We start from the raw sequence: 20,094 nt of genomic DNA, 5'->3' as shown, positions 1-20,094 counted from the left end.
CAACAAGCCCTGTCACACAGAATCAGCTAAACTGATTAACTGCTCCAAGAGCTTAATCATTCATCGCCAATCTAAATGACTCAATTAAGTGTCTAATCACACATATAATGTAAAAATAAATGCTTTTATTTATGCTCTAAGCAGAGGCTACTGGGATTTTGGCTGCCTGCAGATCAGTCACATGGGCCCACCTCAGTGTGCAAAGTGTGTGTCTCCATGTAGATATTTCAATGTGTCCTCCAGGGCTGGTACAAATGGCTGGACAATCCCAACACTGAACATCACCAGTTGCTGCCCTGCCCCTCTTCCCCCACACCGAAGGAGAAAGAAATTCACAATCACAAAATAGTTAGGGTTGGAAGGGACCTCAGGAAATGATCCAGTCCAACCACCCCCCTCACCGAGGCAGGGTTACTTACAGCAGATTACATAGGAATACACCCATGTGGATTTAAAGTATCTTCAGAGAGGGTTTGAAACCCTTAATCTCCTGCACAGTCTGTTCCAGTGTTCTGCAACCTTCAATTGAAAAGAAATTCTTCCTTATTGTGAAGCGATTTTTTTTTATGCTTATGGCCACTGTTGCGACTGTTTATGACCTCTTCCTGTTGCTCCTTGTCTCTCTTTTACTGTGAGGCCCAGAACTGGACACAGCACTCCAGATACGGCCTCACGAGGGCCGAGTAGACAGCACCACCTCCCTCAACCTTCAACACTCTTTCCGATGCCCAGGATACCCTTGGCCCTCCTGGCCACAAGGGCACTGCCGGCTGATGGGCAACTTGTCACCCACCATATCAGCCTCTAGCTGAGGAGGCGAGGCCAGCTCTGCTGACAGCAGACGCGTTTCACTCGGCTGCCCGCAGCTGCGCCGCCGAAGGCCGAGGCGGTGGCGGGGCGGGCGCGGCCCGATGAGCTCATCCGCGGGCGCCGCGGCCGCGCCGTAGGGGCGGGGAGGTGAAGCCGGCGCGGCGCCGGGCGCGGGTGGGTGGTGGCAGCGACGGCGGCAGCAGCTCGGGCGGCTGGCGGGGCCGGGCAGGGGACGGCGTGTCCCTGTGTGTCCCCGCGTGTCCCCGCACAGGCCCCGGGAGCCGGCGCGCAGGCGGGGCAGTGGCCGCCGCTGTAAGTGTTCCTTCCTTGTCCGTCGCCCCCCGTCTCCGTGCTTCCGGCCGGGACCCGCCGCCTCGGCTGGACGGGCCGGCATCGCTGTCCCGCAGCGCTGCCCGCCGCTCCGCCACGCCTCGTGCGAGGGAGGCGCTGCTGGAAGTGACAAAACTCTCCGTCCCTGCTTTTCCTTACAAACTAAATGGCTGCGCCCAGAGGGTAGGGAGCTGTGGAGGAGGCGGAATGCAAAGCAGTAGGGAGCGTGCGGCTGACGAGCCCTGCTGTCCTTTTTCACGCAGCTTGGGTCGATGCCTTCTTGTGGGCTGCTGATGTCCTGAAAGAATTTTAAACGTGGATGTGTTCGACCGTCTCAAATCTGTTCCACTCATTGTCCTCTTTACAGTGGAAACATGTAGGTGAAACTCCTCTCTTAATAAATGGTGGCGTGTAATTCATCTGAGGATCTCAGCGTAGTTGTATGTTAAGTCTATATTGCAGAGATCTAGTTAAATGGCTGAGACAGATTGCCAGTGACAACATTGGAAAGACTTTTTCTGATTCCAGCCTTAAAGATTTAGGTCTTTGACATTGTAGGTATTATTCATTAACAACAGCTGCATTAAGTTGAAGACAGTCGTTCTGTTTCCGCGCAGATTTTATTTGGGTGATTCCTATATATGAATATCGTCAGACATGCATGCTCCGTGTCCTGAAAGTCAGTTACACACAACCTTTCCTTGTGCATTTTGAGTTGAAATAAAATCCAGGGTAGTTCCTCTTTAATGCTGTTCAGCATCTCTATAGAATCCCTCACTTTGAAGGGACCACTGAAGATTTTCTAGTCCCTCTTCATGCAAATTACCCAGGCCCATGTCCACCTTGAAATCATTTTGTAAAATAAAACTGGAAAATTCTGTCCTTACACAAGTGTTGGTCATGGGGTTAGTTATGTTTTTGTGGGGTTGTTTTGTTTTTTAATTTTGGTTATTGGGGTTTTTTTTTTGTTTTTTTGAGGGTTTTTTGATAAAGTAATGAAATTTTGGGGCAGAAAATTGTAAAACACATATTTGGTCTCTTTTTAAGTATTTGGTCATTACTGTAATACAAATAATTTTCAATGGAGGAAAGATGGGTTAAGGATAATATCAGGTTACTCATCCTAGCTCCTTTGCCAGTTGTAAGTTAGGCTTCTTTTTCAGTCTTGGGTGTTTTTCTTTGGGAATTAGTATTTTGGAGGTCGGAGGGGACTTCTTTTCTTTTGTTATTTCTCTTATTTGAGCTGGAAGATGGAGTTTTCTCTCTTGGCTTGTCATTTCAGCTCATAGAAATCAATTTCCCTTACTGCCAACTTGCTGCTGTAGTTGGTAAAGAATGTCTTCCATTATACTCATTATTCCTACAGTTTTCAGGCTTTAAAGGAGCTTTCTGGAAAGGTACCAATTGTTTTATCAAGGGACATCAATGATTGAATTAATTTTCACATCAAAGCCTCATTACAAAATGCGCTGTTTTTCTTATGATGCAGAGTGAGGTCTGTAAGCTCTCTTCTGTGCATTGTTTTATAGTACTTTAACATGAGCAAATGTTTCTGTTAGTTTGTTTAAGCCTTACTTCCATCTGTAGAACCCATTCTTGCCTTAAAAGGCTTAAGATCTCCTAGGTATTTGTCTTATGTGTGTGTGTAGGGGAAAAAAAAAGTTCGTAATTACCGAAATAATGTATTCCTTGGTATCTAAAGAATAAAATTCTTGCTGATGCTGGTGGTCAAAACTGAGTTCTTAGTAAGATCTTAGTGTCTTATATTGCGTGGAAAATGTATAAACCTGGATTTGGAAGGAGCTCCCTTGAAAGCAGTTTAAGCAGCATTAGTTATAAACCTTTTCTAATTATCAAAGAGAATGTTTATCCAAAATACACTTTTTTTTTTCATTTAAAAGTTTCTTTAAATGTTAAGTAGAGAGCATTATAGCCTTAATTGTAACATCTGCTTGTTGAAAGTATTTGAATTAGCTTTTTTGTACAGGTGAAGAAAATCATGCTTGGCTGAAGGTGAAGAGAGACCAAACGTGGCTTTATTTTCCTTGTATTAAAAGGTGGTGTTTAAATGTGTCTGAATATTGGCCAGTGGCATGTAGGGAGAGTCTGTGTCACTGAAATTCTTCTACACCTTTTGAAGAATACCGTGAGTAAGTAACACAATCAAGTGCTCTGTGCTTTAGAGATCCTTGTTTGTGGATCAGGATATTAGCTTACATTTCCAGCTCAGGTGCACCTGCCAGGCTGTGTGCTTGAGTGGCTGTGCGTGGAATTAGCTGTCTCTGCTGACTGTTGATCTAAGCAGATGATTCTGGCAAGATCTTCAAACAGGCATCTTAGCATAAATTGGTAGGGTTCTTCTGACCATCCTTAGTTTGCTAGAAAACTAAATTTGTGTAAATTTCTATGGAGTTACTTAAATGGACTGTTATTTCAGTGAATGAGTTTGTGTGAGGTGTGAAAAACAAAAGTTGAGACAGAAATGGGCACTGTCTTAGGGATTCATGCCTGCTACTTGTGTCAGCATTTGTGTGTTACTTTGTGTGACTCTGATTTTGCACAATGAAAAACAGTTGTAGGGTTTGTAAGGCATTAACCATTTTATGTGTTCAAATATTTGCAACAGCTCCATGTTGGGGGTTTTCCAGGGCTTGATAGATATCAACTACAGAGCTGTAACTGCTTGGATTGCTTGGAGACTTGATCTTCTGTTGTACGGCCCTCTTTTCATTATTTTTTGCTTTCTAAGATTTTGGAAATGCATGAAAAACGACAGCTGCTGTTGTGCTCTGAAACAAGATGTATTTTGTGTATGCTTCATGTTTGGTGTATGCCTTCATGACAAGATGCAGGACTATCTTAGGCAGCTGTGTTTTGTGCCTGCCTTTCAGTCGTGCGAGGCATGACAGTGTCACATGTAAGACAGTTCTTCACTGTCTGCTGTAGCAGTAGTGCAGTGAAAATGAAGTGTGTGCTTGCAAAGGGAGTAGATAATTCAGAACATTCTTGATAGTGTGTTTCTAGCTCCTGACTATATATTTTAAGTTATCTCTAATGACCACGCATCATCTGTTTTTCAAGGTGGGTTTGTTTGGGTTTTTTTTAAAGTCTGTAAGCCTTTCACTTGCTTCCACCTAGTAGTGCCTCTGATGGACATTTCAGCAAGTTCAGAGGCTTTTCTAATTTTCTTATCTGGATTGTTACTGTTAGAGTGGAGTTAGACTGGAGTAGTTAACTATTAGCATTTGAAATAACAGCTTCTTGGATTAATGAAATATCAATATCAGTTATCATAATTGATCACTCTAGTTTTTAACGTGCTGTTTACAAGTTTAACTAGACTCCTTTGTATAACAGTTCTCCTCCCCCTTCTGGTTCATCATTTGAAATGGGTATTCTGTGTAGTTCAGCTGTCCCTGGGGGTTTTTTCCCTCAACTTTCACTGGACAAAACTATATTTCGAAGTCCTTCCCATCTCTTTATTTCCTTTTTGCTTTTAACTGTTAAACCTGAGGCTATGAGTTACAGTATATTGCCTATCAAAAAGAAACTTTTTTTTTCCCACCTGTAGACATTTGTACAAAGCTTAATCTTGTCTACTTTGCAGCTGTGTTTTATGTTGCCTGGAAACTTTTTTTCTCATATTTGCTTTCAGAGACCTGTGTTTCTAATTCAGGCTGATGCTTTTTGTATTGAGTGGAAAACAATGTTATACAAATATAATTCCCCAAAGGATCATATCTCTCCTGTTTCCCATTCTTCATGTCTTTTATGCAATTCTATTATGTGCTGCTGATCAAGATTGACTCTATTAATGTTGGCCACCATCTGCTGTTACTGTTTGTTCTTTTGTGAACATCTGTCTTCTAAAATATTAAAACATAAAACCAAATAATCAGCTTTCCATGTAATTTTATTTATTTTGTTACTTACAAAATGTGTTTATAAAGTACATTTAATAAGAAAGATCCATTGAATTTAAGGTCTATCTTTAAAATACACTAGTAATTTTTTACATCCCTTTGTGTAAAAGAAGTATAACATGAAACACGGTTTAGGAAATGATCATGAGGACTTTGTAGCAGCTTTACAATTTCTGCTTAATTTTTTTTCCATGCCTGGAGTTCAGCTAGTGAACCTCCTTTTCTAAAGGTGAAATGCATTAATTGCACAGAAGTGAAAACCAGATACTTGTATTAGGGGCGTATTATAGTAAAAAAATATTACAGAAGACAATGTTGAATAAGAGATGTATTTCAAAAAAAGATGTCAAAAAATGTATCTTTTCTGTGATGCCAGTACCTTGATATATGTGTAAGGTAGTGAACAACTTATCAAATTCAAAGAATATTTCTCAGAACAGCATATTTATGCCGCAGTAGTAAATGATGTACTGTTTGCATGCACAAAGCTCGAATATGCACAGAGAACTTTCAAGGTGTACAGCAAGGGGTTTGCTTCAGAAGGTGAGGTAATGTGTTTCCTGTATTATATCAACACCATGATTAGAATTTGTCCTCTTAACCTATTAAGGAAAATGAAAAGAAATACAGAATAAATGGCAAATGCTAGACTGAGTTAGTTATGTGATTGTACACAGTTTGGGAATTAAGTTTTTTATACTCCATCTTAGTCTATACTTAATTTGTCACAAAAATGTCGGAAATAATTCTTCCTTTGTAGGAAAGAATCCTTATTTGTTTACCTAGGCTTGACTTGCAAATTTGTATAGCATTGCAGCTCCTGTTGATTTTGCCTAGGATTTTGATAGGCTGTATTTTAGTTCCAGCAGTAGTAATTGTGTTGGAGGGATAATAATACTATGATTTATTTACAATTTTTGGGAAGATGTGATTGAAGAAAAGACACCATGAAGTTATATTTATTCAAATGCAGTTGGAATCAAATGGTAAATGAAATCATTATTTACATCCTGTTTAGTTAAACCCCCCCAAATTATCACATATTTATGAAAAGACATCACAGTCTATGCAAAGAAGAGAATGGGGTTTATGTTTGATAGTTGCACAGCTACCTTTTTCCTTCTCACCAGTCCCTAGTATCTGTCATTACAACTTCTTTCTTCTGTGAATGCACACATACATTCTCTGTATATCATCTCAGTGGTTTAGTCATGTTGGACCAATGAGGGACAGTCTATGTGTAGATGCTAAATTTCAAACAAAGGATCAGTATGTTGTTTTACAACATCATTGAACTAGCATTACCGATTGAAAGCAAATGTACAGATACCTAGACTTAAAATAAATGTAACAAATTATATACATATAAATAAGTTTGTTCTGTTCTGTTATGTGTTCTGAGAATGGTCCTTTAAAAATTTTTGTGAAAAAGTTCATTACCTTTTAACTCTGATACTACATTCTGCTGTAATTTTTATCCTCCTCTTTTGCTGAAGTGCATCCTTCCTTTACCATTTGTTTTTTGCTTGGCTTTATTTCAGGTTTGCTTTAATGTGATTCCTGTGTTATTTTTTTCATTGCTACAGAGGTTGTGTGCGTGGTCATTCAGTGCCCTGATCTTTTACTTTTTCCTTGATAATAAAAGGCTGTCTATTTAAGTGCCCGCTGTCTATTTCAGCATCCAAGGAAACAGTTCATTCCTGTATTTTCTTCTGGAATAAAACTGGTAATTTCCCAAGGTGGTTGAGGTCCAATATTTGATAAGCCAACTTTTGTGGGATGCAACCATTTATCAATGCATTTGAATGTCATAAAATTAGCAATGCATTTCATGACGATCACCGAGAACGCTGTTTCCTGGGCGTATATTTTGGTATTCTTATACTTGAAATTGTCGATTTCTGTTCTGATTCTTAATTTTCTCATTCCCTTTTCATTTAGTGTTTCAGTTCAGTAACAAAAAAAAAGCAGCTCTACAGAAAACCAATCAATTTTTGCAGTTTTAGAAAATTAGCTCAGTGTAATGCCTTGCAATGCATGGAGGATAATTGTATTTGCAAGACAGCTTAGAGTTTTTTGCTTGTCTTTTCTCCATGCCCCTCTAGGGAGAGGCTGCCTACATCTGCTCTACACACCCAGTCAGGACCTGGGGTGTAGCAGGTAATTTTCTCTAATTGCCTTTTCCCAAGTCTGGCCTCTTCTCCCTACAATTTTGTGCATAGAATAGTACTCATATTTTATAAAAGGTGTCAGTATTATATTCTAAATATTTACAAATTAAAAATGTGTTTGTGCAAAACAGTTTGAATATTAGTTAAGTGTTGGGGTTTCCCCCACCAAGTCACTTTATTTCTTTACTCTATCACCAATAATTACTTGACCTGCTAGTAGTCATGAGGTTTTGGTAGTAAGAAAAAAATCCAGGTAACATCAGGTTCAGTCCACAGCATTACACATAGACATCATAGGTACATTGCTCATGTTGCCTGAATTTACTGAGCTATTTCAGTGGAAGAACCTTCTGATGTGAGCTTGTTGCCTGGGCATGTTTGCAGAAGTACTGAAAGATTGTTAAAAATTCAAAGAAAGGTTTTTCTCAGCTTGCCATCAAAAAGAGCCCTGAAAGAGCTAGAAAGGCACTGAGACAGGGAGATACATGCTATGTTCTTGTGCTTTGTGTTAAACTACCTGAGGGAACTATGTGGACAGTTTCTTGCCCTGAGCCTTTCACATAATGATAGTAACTTGATAGCATGCCCTGGATTCCTACGAAAAGATACAGCAAGTCTTTGGGTAGTCTGAGTTCCCCTCTGTGCTGACTTTGAGAACTATATAAAAATTGGCTTTGGATGGTAAAGTCTGTGATGAGGTGTAAAACTGTGAAATGGGTTGTGCATGTCACAATGGAGTATCTGTTCTCTTAAGGCACTTTGGCTGCCCATCATGGTGAGTGTCACTGAAATGGCAGGGGGAGAACTGTCTGTATTTCATCCTCTGATATCTATTCCTTATCTAGAAAGCAAACAGAAAGGACTTAAGTGGGCTAAATGTGCTTGACTTTGGCAAATGGTCATAGCAAAACAGAGAATGCATGTCAGTTCAACTTTGTGATGAACTTCTGCCAATTGTTGCAACGAATGTTGGTGCATTTTAGTATTTTTGTGCCTTTATAGGTATTTACTTATTTTCCAGTGAAAAGACTTTTTGTTTTCTGTAAGGAACTATTCTGAGTCATTATTGTGAGTTTCCAGCTACAAAAATGTAATTAGATACCTCAAGTATTTAAGATTTTAAAAACCTTCATGAGCAATCTCAAAGGAATACTTGGAATGCACTCCTTGTAAATTGGCTTATTTTTGTGTAAGAGCTGATATGAGAGTGGTTGTAATGTGGAAAGTATATTAATCTGTGGACAAGCATTGTATATAGGAATTTATTACTCTAAACATTTAAGACCTATGAGGTGATTTAGACTTACTCTTGTTATTTAAAATCACAGCAGAAATATATCACTATCTTTTGATACTTTTGGTTGTTTCTATTGGTTTATAAAAGTTTATAAAAAGTCTAGAAATACTTTCATTTGAGTTCTTCTCTGAAAGAACAACTCAAATGAAAGTATTTGAGTTCTTATCTGAATTTAAGTTCTTATCTGAAAAATACAGCCAGTGGTCCTTGACAGCAAATCCTGAAGCAAGCAGCTGCCATTCTAGCCTGATACCATTGTATGGAGATACAATCACCCTTTAGCAGTACCATTGTAATAAAGGCAGCTGGACTTTAAATAGAGTTAGAATCAGTGCATTTCAGAAATGGTTGTGAGATGATTTTCTTTATCTTTTTTTCTTTTTAGAGTGCAAGAAGTGGATAAACTACAATTTCAATATTGTAATCTTATTCCATATTATTTTTAGCACTGGGAGACTGAATATTCTCCTTCTGGAGTCATCATATGTCAGAATTGTTCAAGGCTTTGTAAAACTCTTGCCCAATAGGTGAACATGGAGACACAGCTAGACCCCATGAAGGATGATTTGCCTTTAATGGCAAACACTAGCTACATGCTTGTAAAGCACTATGTATTGGACTTGGATGTGGATTTTAAAAGTAAAGTTATTGAAGGCAGCATAGTTTTGTTCTTTGAGACTGGGAGCCAGTACAGGAAAACCAGCAGTGCTGGCAAAGAATGCTGCCAGCCACAGTTTGATGAAATCTGTAAAATGAGAGCATCTGAACCCTGCCACATTCCTATGATAAATGTTAGTACCTGTTCTTCTAAAACGGAATGTAATGATTTTGCTGTCAGTGGTAAAGAAGAGGAAGCTACTTCTGATGAAGATAGTAACCATAGCAACAATGAACAGGCTTCTGGGATTTCTAGTTCAAAGGACTGCTGTGACATAGAGGATCATGGAAACAAGGATTTTCTGCTGGTATTGGATTGCTGTGATTTATCTGTGCTAAAGGTTGAAGAGGTAGATGTTGCTGCTGTGTCAGGCATTAAAAAATTTACAAGGTCTGCCAAGCTAACTGGTGTTTCAAAGGAGCTGGAAAATCTCAGGAATCGGATTGTACATGAACTTGTGACTTTACCTGCAGATCGCTGGAAGGAACAGCTACACTATTTTACTCACTGTAGCCAGGCACCTGGCTGTGGGGAGCTTCTGTTTAGTACTGGCACCTGGAGCTTGGAGATAAGGAAATCAGGAATTCAGACTCCAGTGGACTTTCCTCATGCAATAAGAATATGGTACAAAACCAAGCCAGAGGGAAGATCTGTTGCATGGACTACAGACCAGAGTGGCAGGTATGTAACTGTTTGCTGAAAGCTTTGTATGCAATAAATTTAAATGGGTGCGAGAATGGAGAATCATATAATTGCTGAGCAACTGTGAACATAATGAAAACTGTTCCACAGTTTTCATTTCATCCTTGGTTTGAATCCTTTTGCTGTCCTGTAGAAGAACAGACAATCTCTGCTCATGAAACCCTAATGGACTTGAAGATCACAGGCCTGTTTTAGTGATTGTTTGCTCTTTCTGAGTGGGAGTAAATAACGTGTGTATTTCAATAAGTGTGTGCAGGAAATGGGGAATTATCATTTAGGGAAAGATAAGACATGAATGTTAGGTTACTTTGTGCTCTTTTCCCTTCCTGGCTTACACAGCATAAAGTTCATTATACATAAGATTTAATGGAATTACTTCACAATTAGTTCTTTATCAATATTGTAATCAGCTTAGAAATACAGTCTTCTTCTGTTTAGTCTCTCCTAATCAGCTTTCAGAATCTTCATCTATAATGTTAAGAACATTGATGATAGCAAATGAACTGCAAACTGAAAGAAGTATTGGGATTATATCTAGTGTTAGTGAAAAGGACATGGTATTGTACTGAAATCTTCAATATAAGCCTTTTATAGAAGGGAAACTACAATCTACTCTTGACTTCTACAACTGTAATTGTTTTATTGGAATGTGGAAAGCTGGATTTTAATGGCTGTTATTTCTTTCTGATGTCTAAAAAGCAGGAACAAAGTTGGAAGATAAGGAACAAATGTGGCCTAATTGAATACTTGCTTTTCTTTTTCAGTCAAAAGATAAATTATATCTTTTATTCAGTTATATTCATATAAATTAAGTCTTTTCACTAGCATCTGTGTTGGTGAGGAAAATGAGACCTTTTGATTGTATTTGTGCTGGTTAGGGAATTCTGCTACTAATTCAGTAAGCACCATCAAGTCCAGAAATGTCTCAGTAGTGTTCATTATTTCTTTCCCTTCCTTTCCTCACTCCCTGAGGAATTATTTTTGGTATGAGTTTAGGAAATTTAACTTGACATAGTACCCTTATATCTGAAAATTCTGAATTTTGACTGCATGTGAAGGTAGAGCAATTGCCCACGATCACATGTCTGTGTCCACCTGCCCGACTAACTAATGTTAGCAACACTCCGCTGGTATAGGACTCCTCCTCTCTGTGGTTTGAGCATTTGAATGTTTCTTTTAGTCATCTAAATCATGGACAGTTTTGACTCTTTATAACCCTTTCACTGCAGAGCATTGTTTTTAATTTAGTGACATTTCATGGCAGTTGTACACTAATGGATGGAATTTTATGGATCAGCAGTGGAGCAGAAAAAGCAGGCTTGACATGGATCCAGCAGTTTGATGGTATAAAATAGTACAAACTGATTTATTATCGGGCCTGTGTAGGGTATTCCAAAAACTAATGCCTGTCAGAAAATAAGTTTTCATAGCATAGTCATTAGAATCTTTCTTGGTATCCTTTTAAAATCAAATTCTATATGTGATGAGCCCATAAACATAGTGGTAAATCTCATATTGCCATAGGAGAATTCTTCAAATTGTTCCAAATTTGGAATAATCTGGTGCTTTTTTTTTTTCAGATGTCACACTGTTTGCTAAAGGAGTCTATATGGTGGTTCCAGCTCTGAAGAAAAGTAAATTACAAAGTACACACATTGTGTAACCACTTCAGTGTTTCCTGTAATTTAACACTAGTACAATGTTTTGAAATTTAGCCTATGCACAATTTTATCAAGAGCTCAATTTTATTTGTTTTAAAGAATGATGTATTATAATACACAAATAACACCAGTGGAAACAAAGCTTGTGGGATGAGTTTAGGCAAGATCAGATATATGTGTACAGACATGTTATCACAGCAGAACACACTTCTGTTTTCGGTAGAGGAACTGAACATGTAGAATTTCAGAATTTCCCTGTCCAAGCTTTTGGGACCAAACAGAAAAGGCAATGACAGAGCTGACTTGTGCTAATGGAAAGAGGAAAGGAATGATCAGGATACCTACCAAAAAACACTTGATGAAAGGGACACTTTTGACCTCTCTAAACTTGGATGCTAGTTCCTTGCATCACTGTTATGATTACACAGGTGTGTATACAGCTGGGTCATAAGGCATATTAGGGAGCTAATCTAATTGAAATAAGTAGAGCAGGGAAGAGAGTAGAAGGGAATAAGATATGTTTGGAAAATACTACTGAGGTTAGTTTGGAAGGAGGAGTTATTTACTACAAATTATGAAATGTTTTATGAAAAGAGATGTTTGGTTTTTCAGTGGTGTGAGTTTAGCATTGTTTTGTGCTCTTGGAAGCTGGAAATACAGGAAGGGAATAAAGAATTTGGTTTCTTCATAGGCAAGATTTGGTAGAATAAGATAGTCCAGAACCCTCATAGGTCACAGACCAAACCTTAAGAGGCTCTCCTCAGCTGTGAGGAATCTCTACTGTTATTTTGTTTAATTTTGTTCCCAACAATGGGAACATGGGAATATAAATATTTGACAAATTATTGGAGTACTTTAAAGTTCGTTGGATCATTCATGTGCTATGCAATGAATTCTAAAGATTGACAAATGATATTAATAGAATGGAAAAGTAAAACAAACAAACAAAAAAAAAAAAACCACAAAAAACCCCAAAAAGCACAAACAAACAAAAATCAAAAAACCAAAACCAAACAAAAAAAGTGGCAAACCCTGAGTACGAAATAAATGGATTTGATATTCCTGAAATGTGGAAGGCAACAAACTAATATTTGTAAAAAATATAAATTCTATCCTCTGAATTAGTTGCTCTAACTAAAAGGAAGACATAGGTTTGCATGAGAAACATGGGTATTATTGACTGGTGGTTTTTTCAACAGCAAAATGTAAACAAGAATACCTGCTCTGGTGGAATCTGATCACAGTCACTGGAACCTTGCAGATATGTAAATTGGTAAGGCAGAGTAAAAAAGTTCTTGTGATTTAGATGCCAGAAAGTCCTGCTGCTTCAACAGTGTGATTTAGAGTAAAGAAGAGCTGCAAACAGCAGTGCTTTTACAGGGATTGGCCTTGTAGATCACCCTTGGAAGGGGTGCCCCCTCACATCCTTAGAGACAACCTTTGCAAAAATAGGGAATGTGATTTTTCAAATACAGGAAAGGGGTAGAGTTTCTGAGGTGGGCTTTTCCCTTGATAAAGCCTCAGATGTTAGGCAAAGCAGGTTGACATGGGTGAGCCTTGGAATATGTTTCAGGTGTTTGATGGTAGGCATCTCAAGGCCTGCAGATTCCTGTTCCGAGAACAGATTATCAACCGAGCATTTATTATTAGCCTGAAGATCATTTTAATTCATTAGTACAGTGCATAGGCCTACATGGGAGAGGGAGGTCTGCCAAGAGGTGGTTTGAACTGATTTTGTTGAGTTGTAAAGATATGTGGACTACTGATGAGTTACAATTGCACGAATCAAATTTTCATCAGAGAGATTACTGAACAACAGACAGTCTCTAGTCTCCTCTTGGGGCAAAACCAAACATAACCACAACTAGTACTGATTTCTCGAGTAGTCTGGATGGCTGTTCACTTGGGAAAATTTATCCATTTTTCTCATGGTCTTCCTTTTTGTCAGGACAACTGATTCAGAGGAGATAATTTAAAGGTTTTTACAAATATTTGTTTCTTGCCTTCTACATTTCCAGGCATAACAAATCCATTCATTTTGTACTCAGAGTTTGCCTATTTTTTTGTTTATTTATATTTTTTGTTTACTTGTCATAAAGCTGTCCAGAGGAGTGGCCAGAGATGTCACTCCTGTGTTTTGTGAATGTTTTGGGGATGCTTGTTCTTCCAGTGTGACAAATAACTAAATAAATATTCTGAGTTTTCCACTTACCTTTCTTTTGCTGCATGAAATTTCCTTAACTCTTGAAGCCTATCATGGCAAAGATTATGGTTGGCATAAATATTACATAAGTAGATGATTTGAGTATTACAGGATCATTAAAAGTTAAAGACTGGGGTGGAAGGGATAGGTAGTAGAAAGAGGAAAGGAACTGTGAAGTTTCTTGCTAGGAGGGGTGGAGATAAATTATTAAAAAAGGGTAAATACTGCTATCAATTGACAAAAGCTGTCTAAACCTAATTATTTGTCTTTGCTATTCTATCATGTGCTTAGATTAGCTGGTTTTTTTTTTCTGGATCAAATGAAGAAACTGATTGATACCAGTATAAGAATTATATTTCTGGTCCTCTTAAGTGCTGGAATAGTGCTGCCTGACCCCAAACAAAGACAGTTGTCAGCTGCAGTGGATGTCCTAAAGTAACATTGCACAATTACCAATGCTATAAAAAGAAATTACCACTGTAAAAGAAGTATAACAAACACCTAATTAAAGGCTTACATAATTGTTATTCCAATAGTTTCCTTTAAAATTTAGAACCTGTCAATTTCATCATTATTTTTTAGCAGACTGACATAATTGGGTATATTTAGGAAAATAATGAAGTTAATAAATATACCTGGTCAAAAATTGTACTAAAATGGGTGAGGAATGGAAAGAAGTCCTACTTCTGAAGAACAGATTATGTATGTGACCAGTCTTTCTCCACTTATCTAACTCACTTTCTACTTGGGCTTTTATGGTAGAGACTTGTGACCTTCCTGTGTGTGTATATTTTAGAATTAAAATGAGCTACTAGACTAGGAGGCTTAGAACTAAGCCTCTAGGAGCAGCTTGAGTGCTAGCACTAAGCATATCTGAGTTCACTGAATTTCATTTTCCCCATCTGCAAAGTGGTGTTGACATTATCTGTAAAATACCTTATGGTCTGCAGGTAAAGGTGCTCTCTGAGAGCAGGTGACATAAATGTTCTTGGTAGCATCTGAAATGTTTATCTTATATTTGACACAGCGTTATAACATTTAGTTTAGCACTGTTCTGCTAGCCAGTTTTCTCTGTCCCTGTATAGAATATGAGGATCCCCTGTACTGCTCCTAAGAGTGGATTGTACTGATGGCACCTGGCAAAACAGCCTTCACAGTGCATGGCAAATCATTAGGAAAATGTTTGTAGCAGTAGTCAGTAATCCCACCTTTCCTTTTTTCTTTCCATGCCTTCCCAGCACATGTGTGTTTTAGGGTAAATAATAATCCCAGTAGCTCTTGACTAACATTGCTAGGGGAAGCAGTTCTTCCTGGAAGGTGAAAAAACAGGTTCTTCTTTTTTCCTGTGAACTCACTGCCATTCACTCTTTGTTTTTACAGGAGAAAAGCCAATTATTCTATGTTTATCGAATAGGTTACAGATTCAGTTTTAGGAATTAAATTCTAACTAAGTAAATTAAAAATCTATGCAGGTTAGTTGTCCATTACATTTTGGCTGCACATTGTGTTTTACTGTTTAAGAAATAACCACTTGGCTTTCTCTCCACTGCAGTTACCTGAACTTCATTCAATGTCTAGGTCCTACTCTATTCACTCTGGTTCATGATGGGGGAAGTTAGACCATTTTCTTTTCCTGCTTGTGTGCTTTAACACAAGGCCTACTTAAACTGCAGCTTTCATCTCTGTTTTGCTGGAAGATCAACTGGCCTGCATTAGTTAATTTAAATTAACAGTAATTTAAATGTGCCAAGACAGCTCTGGATCCAATAGCAGAGATAGCAATGACAAGAGGACAAAATTATCTTTGGAATATATTTAATCTGTGACTGTCAGAATTTCCAAGTTCTTTCTCTCTGTATAGTTTGAAGTTGGCTTTAGAAAAGGAATAATTTGAAAGGAAAAGCAGTTTGGGGGGAGAGTAAATAAAAGGCTAAGATCTTAGCCATTGCAAAATCAATTTTGCTCTAACAATTTATCTCCTCCTTTCTGAAGTGTTTTAATAACTTTTCAACTCAAGTAATGAAAGATACTGATCAGAATATTTTTAGCTTCAAAGGTTCACAAAATAATGTATTTTGCTCCCATAATATTTAGCTTTAAATATCATAGGTTTTAAAAAGTTCAGTGTAGTGAAGTGATAATTTCAGAACTTTCTTTTACTGAAGAAACCTATTGACAGTGAATTTATATAATTTATATTTATATAATTTATAATTGAAAAATTAGCTTTTTTTTTTCCTTAAAATAAGTAGTGTTGTTATGCATGCTATAGGAATTTAGATAATACTGTAAAATGGGACAAAATAAGTAAACCAAGAATCATTAAGTCTATCCACCAGCAATAGCACGTTAGAAGGAGCTAATGAAAGGCCTTGTTACCTTCCCAGCTGTAGCTAAATGGTTAATAAGAAATTTACTGTCATCAAATATTGCAGCTGAAATTGGAAAGGGGTAGTAGACTGACAGGTTCAGCTGGGGAAAGGTTTAGAGTAACTCCAAAAGGAGCAGTACTACAAGGAAGATTGCTATGTAAGAAGCAAGAAGGAGGCTGAAGCTAGCAGAATAGAAATTAATTCTTCTTATTATATGCCCTGTGGCTGAAATTCCCAAAGACAGGTGAGCTAGGATTCATTACCTTTAAATGTAAAAATGCCAGGATTTTTTGAGGCTTGGACTAAGGAAGGCTCAAAACTAGATCTACTGCTGATTTTGCATGAGCCTTAAGGTTGCTAATCCAGGAGACTGGATTCATGATAGTGAAAGCACTACTGGAATGGTAGCAGGGAGGTATGCATGCATTGGCATCGTCAGAAGATGCTCAGAAGCCTTCTTTGACCTTATGGGCTCAACTGGAAGCTATTGTATGAGGCTGGAAGGCTCATGTAAAAACAGGAAAAACTGGAGTTAGTATTTTCTAGTTTAAAATTATTGTAGTAATCTTGCTTTTCTTGTTTTAAATTACTTAGATTGTACTTTGTTCATGTCATACAGGTTTGGAACCTGCAGAGCTGAAGTTAAAGAAAGAAACCACCTCAGTACGACAGCATCTTTGATTTTTTTTAATGTAGAACCTAATTCAATCTTTCTTATTGTAATTCCAATGTCAATCTCTTTTCCTTCCATCTAGGCCATGTGTTTACACAATGGGATCACCAATAAACAACAGAGCTCTCTTTCCATGCCAAGAACCACCAATTGCCTTGTCAACATGGCAAGCCTCAGTTCGAACAGCTGCAGGCTTTGTTGTGTTAATGAGTGGTGAAAACTCAGCAGAACCAGTCCAGCATCAAGAAGGTGAAATACATTTTTCAAGCCAAATTATTTTCCAAACTTTTATAATTAGGAATCAAGCTTGGTAACTAAGTGATTTGTGAAAGAATGAAATTCCTAACCTTAAAAACACTTCCATGTCTCTCTGTAATCTCCATGTCAGTCTGTGAAAAAGTTACCTCCTCAAGGCCTCAGGATAACTTTATAAGCATTTGAAGTATCTACATTTCTGCATTTCACTATATTGCTTTCCCCCCCACTCTGTATTTCCAAAACTAGATCTAATTCTTCATAAATTATCTTTATTTTAATCACAGTGTACTTGAGTTTTGTAGATGCAATCCTTATCAGGCTCTCAATACCTTCAAGCCTTGGTAGACAAGTATCTTTCAGTTTTAGTTTTCTAGTCTGAGTGTAGTTCAGCATATGATTAGAAGCAGCCATTGTGCCATATGTGTTGCCTAGAATACATGGAATATCTGAAGAATATTAGGTCAGTGCCCTGAAAATCTGATCTCCATGGGGTTTCTTAGCATTGACAAAACATACCTTTTTCAACAGTAAGCAAACAGGGATTTCTTCTGTGTTGGTTATACTTTGTTATCTAAACTTCTTTCTGCACAGTAAAGGAAGTTTTTAAGGCTTGTGTAAGTTCTACATATAATGAAGTGTGTCTTGTTCTCATGAGTTTTGATATAATCTGTCAAACTGAGTCAGTATTTTCTAGTGTGAGTAGGTCTAATGGGACATAGCATGTAAGAAAAGGTTAGAATTAAGCTTTTCTGGGGAGAAATATCTTCTGTTCCCCTTTAAATACACAGCTTTATTCTTGAGCAGAAAAAAAGGATAAAGTCTCTTGATTTGAGAATCCATTTTCATGGAATTGTCTGATTATATTTGGCCATATATGGGGCCTCTTTCAAGGCTTGTCTCTGCTGCTGAAATATGGAAAACTGCTATGATGAGCTGATCAGTTCCGTTGGAAAATAATACTTTTCTGTCTCAGCATCAAGAAAGCAAGGACCCTCTTGACTTCAGGCTAGGATAGCAGCTTTTCCATCAGTGTTTAACTGGTTTAATGAGAGACCCTAATTTTCATGCTTACATACAGCTGGAAATAAAAAACCAACAAGCTTTTTGGAATTGTAAAAATTTACAAAACTAATACAGAGGCAAAAATGGAAAGGAGTAATATTCTGAGGAATGTTTTAAAATCCAAGTAAACCCAAGATTTAAGTGCTAATCTGAAGCCTTGGATAAATTCCTAATGAATTTAGGAATTCACATTTGTGAGTTTAATTAATAGAATCTCTAAGAGCTAAAAAGTTTTAAATGTTCTGTTGTTTTAAATAACCTGTCCACATAGATCTTGTTGTTTGGCAATTCTGGAAGGTTTATGAAATGTATCCAGCTTAAAATTTTGTCTTTACGCACCAGAAAACCTTCCAGGGTAACTTCAATTTAAATAAGTTTGCCAAGTTGTTTACATACAGTATGCTATTGCTAGTGCTGTATATTTATAATATCATACATAACTGGCAGAGTAACAAAATTTTTTTAAAAAAATGCAATTTATTGGAAATAATTAGCATTTTGGTAAGCAGTTGTGAATAAATTTTTTTTTAATAGAATTACAAGTTAGCTGAATTTTTTTTTCCCTTTAAAAGTAATATTTAAAACCAGTGAGCAGACAGACAGTAAGAGAACACCAAGCAAAGTCAACTCCTTCAAGTTTTTAGAGACCTGCATCCTTCTTCACACATCTCTACATGTACGGATGCAGTAATCCAGCTGGGCTAGGTGTACTCTTATATGCAGATTCCTCATTTATCACTTGTTTTTGCAGGTTTTGTCAAGAGTCTGTTTCCTCCTGTATGTGCCATTTTTGCATTCTGCCTCCTTTAAAACTGTGGTTGATGCTGTCACTTGAAATAGAGGGAGTCCATATTTGTTTGAAAATAGTGCTAGAATACTTATACAAATCGAAATGGTAACTGAGAATGACCAAAAGTGCTTAGAATACCTTGCATTCTTTATGGAGTACTTAAAAATATTGATCAGAAAAATGCAATTAATAATGCCCTTTGGGAGAAAGCTTGATGGGGAGCACTACATGTGTGTGTATTGTGAGCCATTTAAACATTAGATTTATTTTTCTACATTTGTCAGTTTTACTTTCCTTTAGCACATTACTATAACACATAGAAGCTGCAAATACATTAGTCACAAACACCTTTCTATTTGTTCCATTCATATTCAAGAAGTAGATATTCAGCCATTAAGTGTGGAACAGATTGGCTCGCTTTTTGTGTGGTTACTCTACTACTATGTAATCCTTGATCTTGTTTTGACACCTGCTCTGTAAGTGAGGAGTACACTGGTACTGAGAAAAAATAGAGTGCTAGAAGAGCCGCTGCTCCTGCAGTATAGTTAGCAGCAACAACCTTTGCTGCTAACTACTCTACTGTTGCCTTTGCATGTGCTCCTCACTTTCCACAAGGTGAAACAAAAGGGTGCAGTACTTGTGTTGGTTGATCTCCAGTATGTATCAGGGTCTACAGCATGGTAGTTGAGAGCTTGTCATGTGCTGTCATCTCTCTGACCCAGTGCTAAGGTAATGCTCTGGCAAAAATGTGAGGGAGATCTGTGGGGAGTTCTGGTTTTCAGATGAGATAAAAAAATCCCTACATATCACAAAGAGTTTCTGAAAGCTGGAGGGTTCTTAATCCTGGTGCTCCAGCCAGAGAGTAGTTTTTACATAATTACGTATTTAGCTGCACTTTTATATATTAGCACTAGCTCTTACTTTGTATATCCATTGCTGTGTGAGGCTATTTCTCCTTTTCCGTAGAGGTAGTTGAACTTTGTGGGTTTTTGTAAATAGTAAACATCAGCTGTATTTTGTGGTGTTTGTGTTAGTGCAAACTATGTGACAAAAAATATACTCATAAGTAGAAATGTTCATAATGTACTTGCATCTGACATTAACAGATATAGCTTTGGCATTTTTTTCAGTTATAATGAACTCTGCAAGACTCAAACAATTTTAGTGATGTCAAAGATAGCTGA

General features: G+C 37.6%; 1 protein-coding gene across 9 annotated transcripts in view; it reads left to right on the top strand.

Moving 5' to 3' along the window:
• Positions 1-1,041: 1,041 nt before the first annotated feature.
• The window catches only part of AOPEP (aminopeptidase O (putative)), a 579,142-nt gene continuing 560,089 nt past the window's right edge, over positions 1,042-20,094 (top strand). For 6 of the 9 annotated variants that reach the window (XM_050986949.1, XM_030237059.2, XM_018922983.3 and 3 more), the window contains exons 1-3: positions 1,297-1,516; positions 8,917-9,870; positions 16,883-17,049. In XM_050986949.1, the coding sequence (XP_050842906.1) occupies positions 9,065-9,870; positions 16,883-17,049 (973 nt within the window). In that variant the 5' untranslated portion in view covers positions 1,297-1,516; positions 8,917-9,064. Of the gene's footprint in view, positions 1,123-1,192; positions 1,517-8,916; positions 9,871-16,882; positions 17,050-20,094 lie in introns of those variants that run through there. The other 3 variants (XM_030237056.2, XM_030237061.2, XR_007780448.1) reach the window with 3 other exon arrangements.

The sequence above is a fragment of the Serinus canaria genome, chromosome Z (genome assembly GCF_022539315.1).
Source record: "Serinus canaria isolate serCan28SL12 chromosome Z, serCan2020, whole genome shotgun sequence".
NCBI lineage: Eukaryota > Metazoa > Chordata > Aves > Passeriformes > Fringillidae > Serinus > Serinus canaria.
Note: the sequence above shows the minus strand (reverse complement) of the source record. Positions and strands in the feature narration are given on the sequence as shown.